The 12445-nt window shown below is 39.5% G+C and overlaps 1 protein-coding gene across 7 annotated transcripts in view; it reads left to right on the top strand.

Moving 5' to 3' along the window:
- Window positions 1-12445, top strand: part of TEX2 (testis expressed 2) — a 59311-nt gene that overhangs the window by 3362 nt on the left and 43504 nt on the right. For 4 of the 7 annotated variants that reach the window (XM_075719737.1, XM_075719735.1, XM_075719742.1 and 1 more), the window contains exons 1-2: window positions 746-803; window positions 1336-1451. The exons of 2 other annotated variants lie outside the window; for them this stretch is intronic. In XM_075719737.1, the coding sequence (XP_075575852.1) occupies window positions 1433-1451 (19 nt within the window). In that variant the 5' untranslated portion in view covers window positions 746-803; window positions 1336-1432. Of the gene's footprint in view, window positions 1-745; window positions 804-1335; window positions 1452-10422; window positions 10511-12445 lie in introns of those variants that run through there. One more of the 7 variants, XM_075719739.1, reaches the window with a different exon arrangement.

The raw sequence follows: 12445 nt of genomic DNA, 5'->3' as shown, positions 1-12445 counted from the left end.
CATTTATGTTTCTGGAGAAAACATCAACTTATTTGCGCTGGCATGTGGCATCTAGGAACCCTATTCATGAAAAACTTCATTTTCCAAGGTGCTGTACAGTCATTGGAAAAGATGCTCTCTCCTCTAAAGAGCTTGTATTTCAGGAGGCAACAGATGACTAAATGAAGGCAACAGTGAGACAATATGAACAGGCAGTGATTTCAGTGCATTAATAATACAATTATTAAGCTTTTTTAAGGCAACATGACAAAGGAGAGACTTGGAATTTGATGGAGAGCAGTTTAGTAGCTTTATTGATTTTTATTAGACTTGACTCCTGCAGTCTAATTCTCTTCTCCACTGCTTTTTGTGTGCAGAATAAACTTTTATTCCAAGTGCCTTTTTGATTATTAGTGTTCTTCAGCTATTTTAACCTCTTCCTGAGTTTTACAAGGCTAAGTTGATGTGAAGGCTTCCACTGAGTAGTGTCTTCTTTCTTGCACTGTGACATCTGCAGCTCTTATGGCTACAGCTCATACCTTTGTGTAGCTCACCAAAGTTTTGTTAAGTTAAGAAAACACAGTTTGCCATTTTCATATGAAAATTACCATGTTCACAATGTGATGTAGTGCAAAAGAAGTCTTCATATGAAAAAAGTAGTACTTACATGAACTAATTCTGTTGAAGTATGTTGTTTGTAAGATAGCGCCAGCCTTCATGATGTACGTGTGAGGCCTTGACATAGGCATTTTGTCTGTAGGTATCTACTCGAGTGTCCTGTCTGTGGATTTACAGAAACCATGTTAATCTGATCTTCAAGAGGAGTATGTATTCTGTAAGAAAGGTCTTGTATGGGCTTTTAGTTTTGATTTTTAGCAGTGTACTTAGAAAATGCTGTGTGTTCTGTGTACCAGATACGTGCTTTCTGGTATCCTATACTGTTAAAACAGGATATTTAATTACCTTAGTTCCATCTTAAATCTCCTTTCTGTTTTATGATAGAGATTTGCCAGTTAATATGCCATATACAAGTCCTTTAATGCTGGTGTTTAGGAGAATGAATTGCACTGTGTGGTGGGAGAAAGAACTATAGCAAAGTGTTGAAGCAAGCAGAGTGGTGCATCTTTATAGTTCTCAAACCATCCTGACATGAAGGCATGGACATCTTGTGCTACTTCTTGCTATTGGAAGGCTGGATCCATGTTCTGAGAAATAAGCAAACAACTGTATATGCTGTGGAATTAAGCATTAGTGTTGAGAGAAGGAAGGGCTAGGAAGGAGAGGAGGAAAAATGAGATTGCTCAACTAGGTTAGGCAGGAATATATATGTATTTTTTTAGTTATTATTTTTTGAAGAGGTCCTCTGGAGAACTCTTCTGAGACCCAACTGGTGGGAAGCAATGCACAAACTCCAGGTCTGCCAGGCTTCTTCACGCTTGGGATCTTTTCACTGATGTCTTTTGTGATCTCAGGTATGCTATTTCCTGTCTGGATGTTGTGTTTTCGAGAAATTGGTGAAATTTGTGACATGGAGACAGTTGCCTTAAATATTTTCTATTGTTGCTTCACTATTTCTAAGTGTTTTCCATTGTTGCTTCATACCTCTGTTGCAGAGGTCTGTAGGGGAGGCAGCATCTTCATTAGGCTTACTGGAAAAGGACACAGAATACAGCAATGAGCTTGTATTTGCAAAATCTTTTTCTTATTGCAAACCGGAATGGAAACTGCAAATTTGAAGATACATGCAATCTGGGAACAATTTTTTTAAATTCAGCAGAGTAACACAATCATAGATAGCTTGAGGAAAAGGAGTATTTAACATTTAGGGAGCAAAGGCAAGACTGCAAAGTACAGTGTTGTCTGGCCCTCAGAAATCTCTCTCTAGTGTAAGAGGAAGATGTAAGGCCTTCAGAGGCACTACGGTAAATAGCGAAAGCTTCAGGATTATCAGTTGGCGTTCCCCATTCTCTGTTTATTCCTTCAGTGCACTGATGCATATCGTTATGGTATGTGTGAAGCTGTTGTTGATTGCTGATTTAAAAAAAAAAAAGTACTGCTTTTTTTCATTTTTGTGGAGCATTGTGGTAAATGGTTCAGATCCACAAAGTAAAGGGTTTGGGTTTTTTTTTTTTTTTTGTACAAGTGGTTGAATTCAACTTCTTTTCTGGATACATGGGACAGAATCCCAATTATTGTGTCATAAGAATATATGACCTGCTGTTCGTGTCAGAATTGTGAATTATCGGTTCTTGGACAGTTTAACTTCTTTTAAGCGTCTGTTAACATGGCAAGCCCAGAAGTTTGAAGGCAGAAAGTTAATAATTATTGGTCAAGATCCCATTTCTAGCCTGAGGCAACAAACATGAAGATTGCACGTTGGCTAGAAACATTTAAATGCACCCCATGGCCTTAGCCTCTGTGCGCCTGCTCACTCGGGAGCATTGTGAGGACTGAGATTTAACCACCTGGAGAGTTAGCGCTTAAGTATTGTCCTCTTCAGAAGAACTGGAAGTGAATGGAATTGCTTGGATTTGGGCCAGGCTTTGCATAGTGTAGGTCTGAAAGTCCCTACTTACTTGGCAAATGAAATTTCAAGTCTTTTAAGGTAATATTTAGGTTCTTTCACACAAGTCCTCTACTGGAGTAATTTTGCGCTGGAGGCTGCCACATGCTAACTTAGTTTCATGAGTTTTGAGTATGCTTATAGAGCAAAATCCCCTCTCTTTGGCAAGCATAGTAACAATACGTCCAGTGTAGTGTTAAGACTTCCAGTTCTGTAAGGCAGTTATTTGCCTGTATTGTTGCTCCTGTGCTATCTGCCTTCTCTGTAGTTTCTCGCTGTGGAGGGAGGCTGTTACAGTAATGAATTATTTTGGATCCCCAGGGCTACGGAGGTATCCCTTTTAAGACCTCATTAACAGATGCATCACCATTTCCTTTAATGGAATCCTTGATGACCAGTATCTCTGGAAAATAAAAAGCAAGTGCCTTAAGTTGAAATTGCTCAATTAAGGCATCTGAGAGGAGCTGCTTAAAAACTTCCTGTGTTAGCCAAGGCCCGTCCCGCTCCTGTTGGAAATCCTTGGAGATGGGAAGCAGAGGAGCAAGTTTTGACAGCTGGGTAGGTTAGAGTGGCTGAAATATCTGCAGTGTGCAGTCATCCCTGTAAGTTTTGCAGGTGTTTGTTCTTCCTGCTTCTCCCCCTGTGAGGAGAGGAGTTCTAAGGTGTCGCGTTATTTACCAGTCGTCTTTATTCTCTGGGTACTCAGAACTGTTGTCTCTGATGAAGCCGATTGTTAGTGTCTTTGGAGAGACATGAAAATATAATGGTGAAAAAGGCTACGTTCTCTGATCTTCCCTGTCTTGCCTTCCTGCTCCTCAAAATTCCTAGCTCTCTGTTCATTGTCTTTCTCCCCTGTTTAACTCTCCGAACAGCAAGGTGTGTTATTCTGCTGTGCAAAGTCCAAGTCAATACATAGCACAGTGGTTAAGTTAGTGTTCTAAAAGACAAGACTGATGGACAAAGGATAACAGAAGATCAATAAAACATAGTAAACAATGGTGTTTTCCCATAAAGGCCAGGAGGGTAGCGCAAATTAATTGTAGGAACTGGGCTTTAATATTCATTACCTGGTGTCTCTGTGGTTTGTAAACTGTTATGTGCCCTGACCCCGCCGGTGCTGGATGGCAGGAACATTGCAGAAGAAAGTCCCTTAGTGCTGGTGAATGTATTGCATGTCCTGGACAGCTTATCCTGTCAATGCAGGATTATTATCCTGAAGCTGCGAGAAGATGGGATGGTCAAGCTTAAAAGAGGATACCTTTAAGAGTATGAAAATGGATATTCAGGAATTGGGGTGCTCTTCTAAAGGATCTGTTTGAGTCCTAAAAATTGCTATATTGGGTTTTAGTAGCTTATGAAGAGGACTGGGAGCCCTAAGACTCTAGATCCTACTCTGGATTTCATGTGTTTTGTATAAATTATACTTCAGTTGTAAAATAGGACTGCAAAAATATATGCACAAACCAAGCTGCTATCTCCTTTCATACTGGGAATTTCAAAGCAGATGACAGAGGACTGAAACATAAATGCAACCTGTCATGAGCTGCAATGAAGTTCTGATCTGAATTTAAATAGAGAGCTGCAAACATAATTTTGTTTCACTGGAAGTCAGGAATAGGACTAAGGAAACAAAAATGTCTGTTTTATGAGCCCAGACAGGCTCAAAGAATAAGGCTCTGTGAGAGGAAGACAGATAGTCATGCTTACACACTTGTGATTGTGGTAGTTTGATTAGGAAATATTGCTTAGCATGTGATACTAACAGCAGACAGTGAAAGTTGTCATCTAGGTTTGATGCTCTCTGTCCCTTGGCTTGTAATTGCAGTATGTTGTGTTACTGTCTCTCCTGAAGCTTCTGAGTATTGAGAACCTGCCTGCGCAGGGCTCTGCCAGCTTTCCGAGAGCATCCTCTAGCTGAGGCCGGGAACGATAATCTCGCAGCCAAGTCGCAGAATTCCCATAGCATTCCCATACCCCCTGCTCCCTGCCTGCTGGTCACCTCCACCTCTTGTTCCCCCTGCCCCAAAGTACCCAAAGCAAGGTGAAGATTGCTGCTCTGGGTGCCTTCCAAGCTGGGTATTTCCATTCTGCTTGCTTAATATGTATCTGCCATTTCTGTTGCCCGGAGGGGCTTCACTTTCTTTCCTAATACTCTTGCGTAATGTTTGCTGTTGAACGGATAAATGTATTTTGGTGGTAAATGAAAGTGATCCATACATTTTTTTCCTCTTACTTGTAACTGCTGTGAAGTTTGTTACGGCTTATCTTTGTAAGACCTTCTCAGTAGCAGTTCTTTTTGTCTAACCACTTTCACATGTCTTCCTTTTCAACTTGACTTGAAGTATTAAACAAATGAATCAGGAGAAGCGGAAGAACTAAGGAGGAGATAATCCTAAATGTCTGTCAACTCAAAAATGTGCTAGTTAATAAAGGCTTTGCCAGGTCTTTAATAAACTTTCTGAGCAAATGTGTGACAACTTCACAAAAGTATTTTTATGGAAGGTGGTGGGGGGAAGCTACTATTCTACTTCTCTGTTATTTTAGTGAATAACAAGAGATGTGGATGGATAAAGGACCAGCTGTGCATGCAGAGTATCTCCTGTTCTGTAATTCCAGTTATCATTCCCTTTATGACAACAGGCTGTGTTTTCCAAGATGCCTTAACACTGTCTAGAGGTTACAGGCAAGCTGAAGATCTGTGCCTAACAGTTGTAGAAAACTCTGTGAGTGTCTGAAAGGATTCATTTAGAGGTGTGTTGTATTTAAGAGCATAAATATTTGGTTGTATGGATCTCCATTTCTTCTGTCATGCAGTTTTGAGGTGTGACTTGGTTAATTCTTTTTGAGTATTGAACAGGTTTTATGAACCCTTATTTTTCTGATGAGTTGGGACAACTCTTCAGTTTCATTTTTATTGGCCAGATTTAAAAAATTCTAGCTAGATATTTATTATTCTTTCTACCAAGCTAAAACTTCACAATTTAAATGATAAAAATGAATAATTCACTGTGCTCCACCATGAGTGTTGTTTTAGTACTTTACTTTCCAAGTATATATTTTTTTAAATCTAAGCAGTGTATTTACCAATGAAAACTGCTATGGGAAAACTGTCCTGCAAATTTCTTTCTAGCCACAAAATGGGTATGGTGTGAACAGTGGCTTTTCAGGCCTCCTCCTCCAATGCCCCAAGCCAAATAAATGCTGATTTGTGTGATCCATTCAGATCTCAGACTATTAAAGAAGGCATTGTCCTCTGATCACGCTTCTGACTCCTTCATGGAGTTCAGGAGAACATTTGGGGGGGTGGCGAGGCCGTTCCATGGTTTAATGAAGAGGAGTTTGTCTCGCGGCATGGTGATGAATGCGACTTGAAAAGATTTCCATCCCATGTCTAGATTTCCACTGGTACTGTGTGTTTTTTCAGTTTCCCCAAAAGAGCAACTAATCTTGTCTCTAAAGCCTTAGTTATATATAGCATGGCAGAGACGGCTCCTTAGGGATGGGCGCAGCTTCCTCGCACTTCAGTCATCACTGTTTTGTCACCTTATCCTGGAAGACAACTGTAGCTGCCACCCATGCATGGCTTCTCTGACTTGACCTCTCTCAGCAATTAAAAGCCTTGCTTAAACAGCCACACCCCTGATGTATGGTGATGTATGAGGAAGTGAGTATATACGTACTCACAGACTTATTAACAGTGTCTGTAATTCAGAGCTTGTATAGCTGATTGACTCTATTTGATAAACAAACGCAAATTATTAAGCATGTGTATAAGAACGTTGCCATATGTCTGAAATTAGAATTGCCTGCACAATACTGTAATTGAACAAGGCAGGATATGGCTCAAAGACACTTATCTCCCTTTGCCCTTTTGAATCCATCTGGGGGATTTTGCTGTTCTTTTATCTCCCAGCAAATCGAGACCTTAAATTGATGACCTAAAATTCATTTCCGTGAAGCTACTTTAATGACACTTCTCTTTCTGTGCATGTGCGTGCACAAGATGTAACCCACATACAGTGGAGTGCATTCGTTCTTACCTATTTTGTCAAGTGGTTGAGACTACAGACATTATTTCTGTCTGCAACAGTAGAAACTTTTACAGTGCTGAAGGCATTTGCTGGACAAACAGAACGCTGGTACTACCTGGTTATTGAATAGCAAATATCATAGGATGAGAAAGGGAGGATTTTAGCCCTTTTTTACTGCAAAGGAGAATGACAGTAGAGAGCTTGCATTAATACTACTTGAATTTAAAGTAGAACTGGGGTTCTTCTTAAAAAAGAATTTAAAAATCTTTTTTTAAGCTCTTTTCTTCGTATTGTACTATGAATTCAGCAGGCAACTGGGGAACTGGGATATGTATTGCTACAAGACACCCACATTCTGACCTTTTCATTTTCAGCCTGTGGGGTTGTCAGATGAAATTCCTGGAGATAATGACGTTGATTACTGTTTGCAAAAGTGAGATCTGCATGCGTGTTTTACAGCTCCATATGTAGCCGATCAGAATTTAGTATGCGCATCTCTGAAATAAAGAGGCCTGGAGGAAGGACTTCATTTACAGGTGTTGCCCCATCATACTTGTCTACCTGAGGTCTGCTTTCCACTAAGATAAGGACCTACGTCTGTGTCTGCATGCTATAGGAGTGAATTATACCATATAGGAACAAATAATCCTTTCTGAGCTGAGAGAGACTGAATAATGGCTGCCTCTGTTGCTTCCTGCGTTATTGATCTTTGGAAACTACTTTTCACCAGAGGCAGTGGGAACACTTTTCAAGGAATGCTGAAAAGTTCAGTAAACTGTTAACTAATGTAAACCTTTCAGAAAGGTGTGGCGGGTTGTGGTGGGGTTTTTTGGTTTTTGTTTGCGTGTGGGGGTTGGTTTGTTTGTTTGTGGCCTGATTCACACAGTGAAAAACCATGTTACCCCAAAAACCATGTTATCCATGCTGCTGGAAAAAAAAGGAGAGGAGAGCAGTGTTTGTGTTCTTCCCAATCTTATTTTGTTTACTTTTTTTGAGAGTATTCACCTGACAAATTATCTTTCTAGGCATGTTAACAGTACCCACATTTTGAGAGAGGAAGAGTAGGAAGGATCCTCTCATATTCTTGTTGCCTAGGGGTGTGAACAAAAGGGCTTTTAAGGTGCGTAAGGACCTCACTTTGTCATCACAGTATACTGATTGTCTTTTTCCTTATGAGAAATACGGTGTTTGTGTATCTGCTTTTATGTAAAATGATCCTGTTAATTCAGATCGCTAGCAAAGCTGAATTTCTTTCATGTATCTACCTGCCATAGTTTCTTCGCAATTAGGATTAAAAAATACGTTGTGGGAGGTGCTCGTTGTTTTCTGACTCAGTTGATTTCAATAGGAGTCCAGCCTGTAAAGCAGCTGTTAAGGTCAGGCCATCTGTAATTGACCTATCATATGTTGCAATTAAAATGTATCACAGCTTTTAGAAATAGGAGTTACTTCAGTCACTCTTGGCGAAAAAAAGAAAAAAACAAAATAAAACCCAAACCACTAGAAAGCTTTAATATATTAAACTGATCCATTAACTATTGCTCTCTTCTGTGTCTAATGCAAGAAATGGAGGGGAATGCAAATCGAGCTAGTGGCTTTGATCTTGGTAGCCTGCTTTTGGCAGGGACCTCTTTCATGTTTTGGATAACAAAGTCCAGGGAAGATTCTTGCCAACATCTGTCAGTGAGTTTACACCTTGAAACGTTTAGAGTTATAAATACTATGTGAAAAATAAGAAAACACATATTTAAATGAGAAACACATGTTGATGCTTTTGCCACATACTACTTCTACTTTTGCCTTAATACTTTTGTGGATTTTGTAAAATATTTGAATGTACTGTAATAGAATGACTACGAATTCTATGGTTGCTTCAGCCCTGTGCACTTGAGTACGTTTTTTTTGGTGTGTCTGTGTCATTGTCTGGTATTTTTAATCATAAAATGCTTAAACCACTCTTTAATGCAAAATTAATCTTTGAGAGACTATGCTGAAATGTATATGACAGTTGTAAGGCTATAGAAGCTTTTTGACACGCTGAAAAAACCCCAAGATACCTTATGTCTTGATAGTTAGTTGAGAAGCTGGGGAAGTCTGGGTGGTCTGTCCTAATGTTTTTAATTGAGCTTCACTTAATATCTTTGCTCATTGAGGTTTGAGAGTGTTTCTGTGTTGTGTGTTTGGTTTTGTGTTTTGGGTGTTTTGGGTTCTTTTTGGGGGGCAGGGGTTTAATAAGCAAAAACTTTGTCTTTAGCGTAGAAAAAATTCATGTTGTTAGGGGCCATCTAGGTTCCATTTCAGTCTTGGGAAAATTCCAGCATCTTGGATGTTCTCCTGTCCTCATCACTCTGCACTGCGTCCTCCAGTTGGAAAGCTACAACGCTGCTGACCTTTTGCATTTTAGTTTCTAGGTATTTGAGTTGAACATAAATCTGAATGAAATGAGATGAATGTTGCCTTAAGCAGAGAGAGATGCCTGGTACTCACCAGTTCGGAATTTGACATTTTGTTTTCCTGCTATTCTTAGGACAACATTTCGTCAGAGTTGACTTTACATTTTGTTAACCTTCTATGGATCCTTCTATGAATGAGAAGTTAAAGGAATTTAAAGCATAGAAGCTGTTAGTAGTAGTTTATGATCTCTGCACACTTGTTGCTAGAATAAGATGGGTTGTGTGATTCTTCAGCTGCTTTAACTTGGTTCTTAGTCTTTGCTGTTGCTGTTTTAAGAAGTTAGTGATTCTGTATGATCTTATTTGTTCAAAGTGCTGTGTGAACACTACTCTTCAGTGAGGTAAAAGTTAAAGCAAAATTTTTCTCACTGTCCTAATAATATTGAAACTCAAAATAACATGATTACCCGCTCAGGGCTTTCACACAAGTCTGGAAATCTAGTCCATAAGCCATTTCCTTCCAAAATCAGATCATGAAGAGCTTTTTTGTTCATGTGTGGTGCTGATTTATGTTTCTTGCCTTTGCAGTTTCCAGGTAGCATGAAATGCTGGTAATACCTTTCTCCGTTATTTTTTCATGGAATCCAGTGACAGGCAAGACTACTCGATGGATGGCACAGAGCTGTTGGCAAGGCTGCCTCTCTAAGTGCTAGGAACAATTTTTTTTAAGAAACCTTTCGGAACCGTCTGACTTCTGGGTTGAATTACTTTTGAATTAGTTTTGTCCTACCACTTCTCAAACTCGATTGCAACTCTGAAAAGGCTTGCATGTTATGAAGTCCTATTTATTGACCTTTCCTAAGCTTTTCTGTCCTTTGGACCCTCTGGGGATTATGTTTGCAAAAACTTCTGAGAAATCCTGTTCTGTTCTATCTGGAATGCATTTTCTGCATTTATCAAAGACACTTTTTGCTTTCCTTAGGTAGATGAGATGCAAGGAAGTAAGCAAATGTTATCAATGTGGCCTCTAACAGTAGTTCCCTATGTTAATAGTTGTAGCTTGCTATGTATCTTCAGGTACCTTAGGTTAATTAATTTTCATGTGTTAAGTACAACTACCTTTCTAGTTAAGTATGAATACTTTTTTATTTGTATTAAATGCAGGTGTAGCCTTTCTCCTTCCCATAGACAATTTAAGCTTTCTGAAAGTAGCCTTGCTTTCAGTAGTTCTTCTTGTTTTGTTTTGTTGCCAACTGCCTGGGGATCCAAAAGTTGAAAAAGTGCCACTAGAGCTGGAAGATGAGACAGATCAGAAACCAGATAATCCTTGGATAATGACTGCATTGTGCCTGGGGCATGCCAAGGTCCTAGGCATGTGAAGTCATCTACATTTCTATAGGGACTTCTGTATTTCTTGCCCTTCTCACAGGGTCTAGAGTGATTGCAAAGGCAACAGCAATGACCTGGCTGTATTGAAAGAGCTGGAGAGATAATGTGCTGCTTCTGGCTGAAGTTACCTTGGTAAAAACCCAACAGACGTCAGTGTGAGTAACGTGCCGTAGATGACAACATAGCTGTTTCTCTTAGCTGAAGCATATTGACCCATCCATTCCCAATATGTGTGCAAAGACACATTCACAGATGCGTGGCAGTGCAGGATAGCAAGAAGTCCTGCTGACACTGGTATACATGAAGTTCGGAGGACTTTGCTGGTAGAGAAGAGGGCTCACTGAGTGCGTGCAGTGTTGCAAAGATACTCCACTTGTTTGAGCTGGTCTGTGAGAGGTTGAGTGGAAAGATTTCCCCCACCCCCACCCCACCCCCTGTGCCTTTTTTCTGCTCTGCCATTGTGACTTTCTGGAATATGTGGCATCCCTGGTCCATCATGGTTCTGTAGCTTTGGGTTTTGTTTGGGGTTTTTTGGGGGGGGGGGGGGGGGGTGTTGGGGTTTTTTTAAGAGTTATTACCTTGCTGCTTAGGGATGTGTGCTCGGTTCAAACCTAAATACTTTTAAGTATTAAATGCTTTAGTCCTGTTTAGTTGAACTGGAGAGTACACCCTTCTCTAATTTTGAAAACATCTCTGAGGAAATAAAGAAACCATGATTGTCTACTGTGTTTTGTCCTGTAAAGCACCTTGCATGCTAATCCTCTGCCAAAACATGAAATTGGAATGCAAGTTGTGCATATGAAATATGATTTGATGAAGTATTAAAAATCCACTAAAAAAAATTTTCTTTAGATACCTATGGGGTATGGTTTGTGATTCTGTAGATTCCTTTCCTTTTTTCATGATCTTTCATAACTACATTTTACATGGGGACCTAGAGTTTGAGTTATTAACTGGTGCTGCTCATCTGTGTATCTGTGTTTAGCTTCATGTGGACAAGCGTGTTTATTTTTAGTATCTTTTCTGCTGGTTTCATATGAAAGTGTATGATGGTTTTAACTTGGTAGTTGCTGTGAATATTGACTGAATTTTTTTTGTTAGTGAAATTAATGTGAATGTAAATGTAAAAAAAGTCCTTGAACGCTCACTTGTTACCTGTAGGCAGTTTTACCTACTGATAAGCATTTGAACTGTTGGGAAAAATGAGCCCGTAATACAATTCTGAAAAGCCCTTTTTAATTTAGGATTCAGGGCAGCTTATTTTACTTCATTTTGGAAACATGCTTTTCTAGAAGTCACTCGGTCAAAATTGTCCCTTAAGATTTTATACCGACCTGTAATTTAATCAGTGATACGGACAGCATTTTCAACTGTGGACTAATCTGCAGAGGTTTTAGATAGTCTTTCATCAGATTAATGAGGAGTTGATTTTTTTTTTCTTTCCGCTGAGATAAGAGGGAGTTACAGTGCTGCATAGTTTTATATTCTACCTCACCATTTACCCTCTTGATAGGATGTAATTTTTTATGTGTAAGCTTTTGATGTTTTATTTCTGTAATAATAAAACATTTTCTGTCGAGATGCAGAACTTCTGCAGCACCAGCAAAGTCTGATTTAGTCTCTCCTCCCTTTTAGAAGAGAACAGACGCAGCAGTTAGGTATTTATTGCACAGGATTGCTAACAGACCAGGGGTTTTTTTACTCCCCTTTGGCTTGTCAGGGTGACTCTGAAGAGAGTGCTTCAGCCAGGTAGTACAGCAGTTTTAGATGAGAAAAGTGGAAAAAGCTGACTTTAGACTGACAAGTTTGCCTCTCTGTCTGTGAGCATGCTCTGGGTTTAATGTGTTTATTTCTAAATCCCTTACTGCGGGAGTTTCAGATCTAGGTCTGTAAACCTGTGTTTTTCTGGGGCATTTCTCACTCATGACCAAATTAGGTTTTTGGGTAATTTTGATGCCAGCAACTAGTTACCTGGAAAAATAAGTATTTCAATGTACTTTTTAAAGACAGCAGTATATGAAGTAGGAAATTACTAAATCTCCAAAATCTGTGATGGAGGGAGAGAGGGGGGATTTAGTTGTGGGTTTGTC

The sequence above is a fragment of the Pelecanus crispus genome, chromosome 12 (genome assembly GCF_030463565.1).
Source record: "Pelecanus crispus isolate bPelCri1 chromosome 12, bPelCri1.pri, whole genome shotgun sequence".
NCBI classification, from domain to species: domain Eukaryota; kingdom Metazoa; phylum Chordata; class Aves; order Pelecaniformes; family Pelecanidae; genus Pelecanus; species Pelecanus crispus.
The sequence above is the reverse complement of the archived record's forward strand: the minus strand, read 5'-3'. Positions and strand labels throughout refer to the sequence as shown.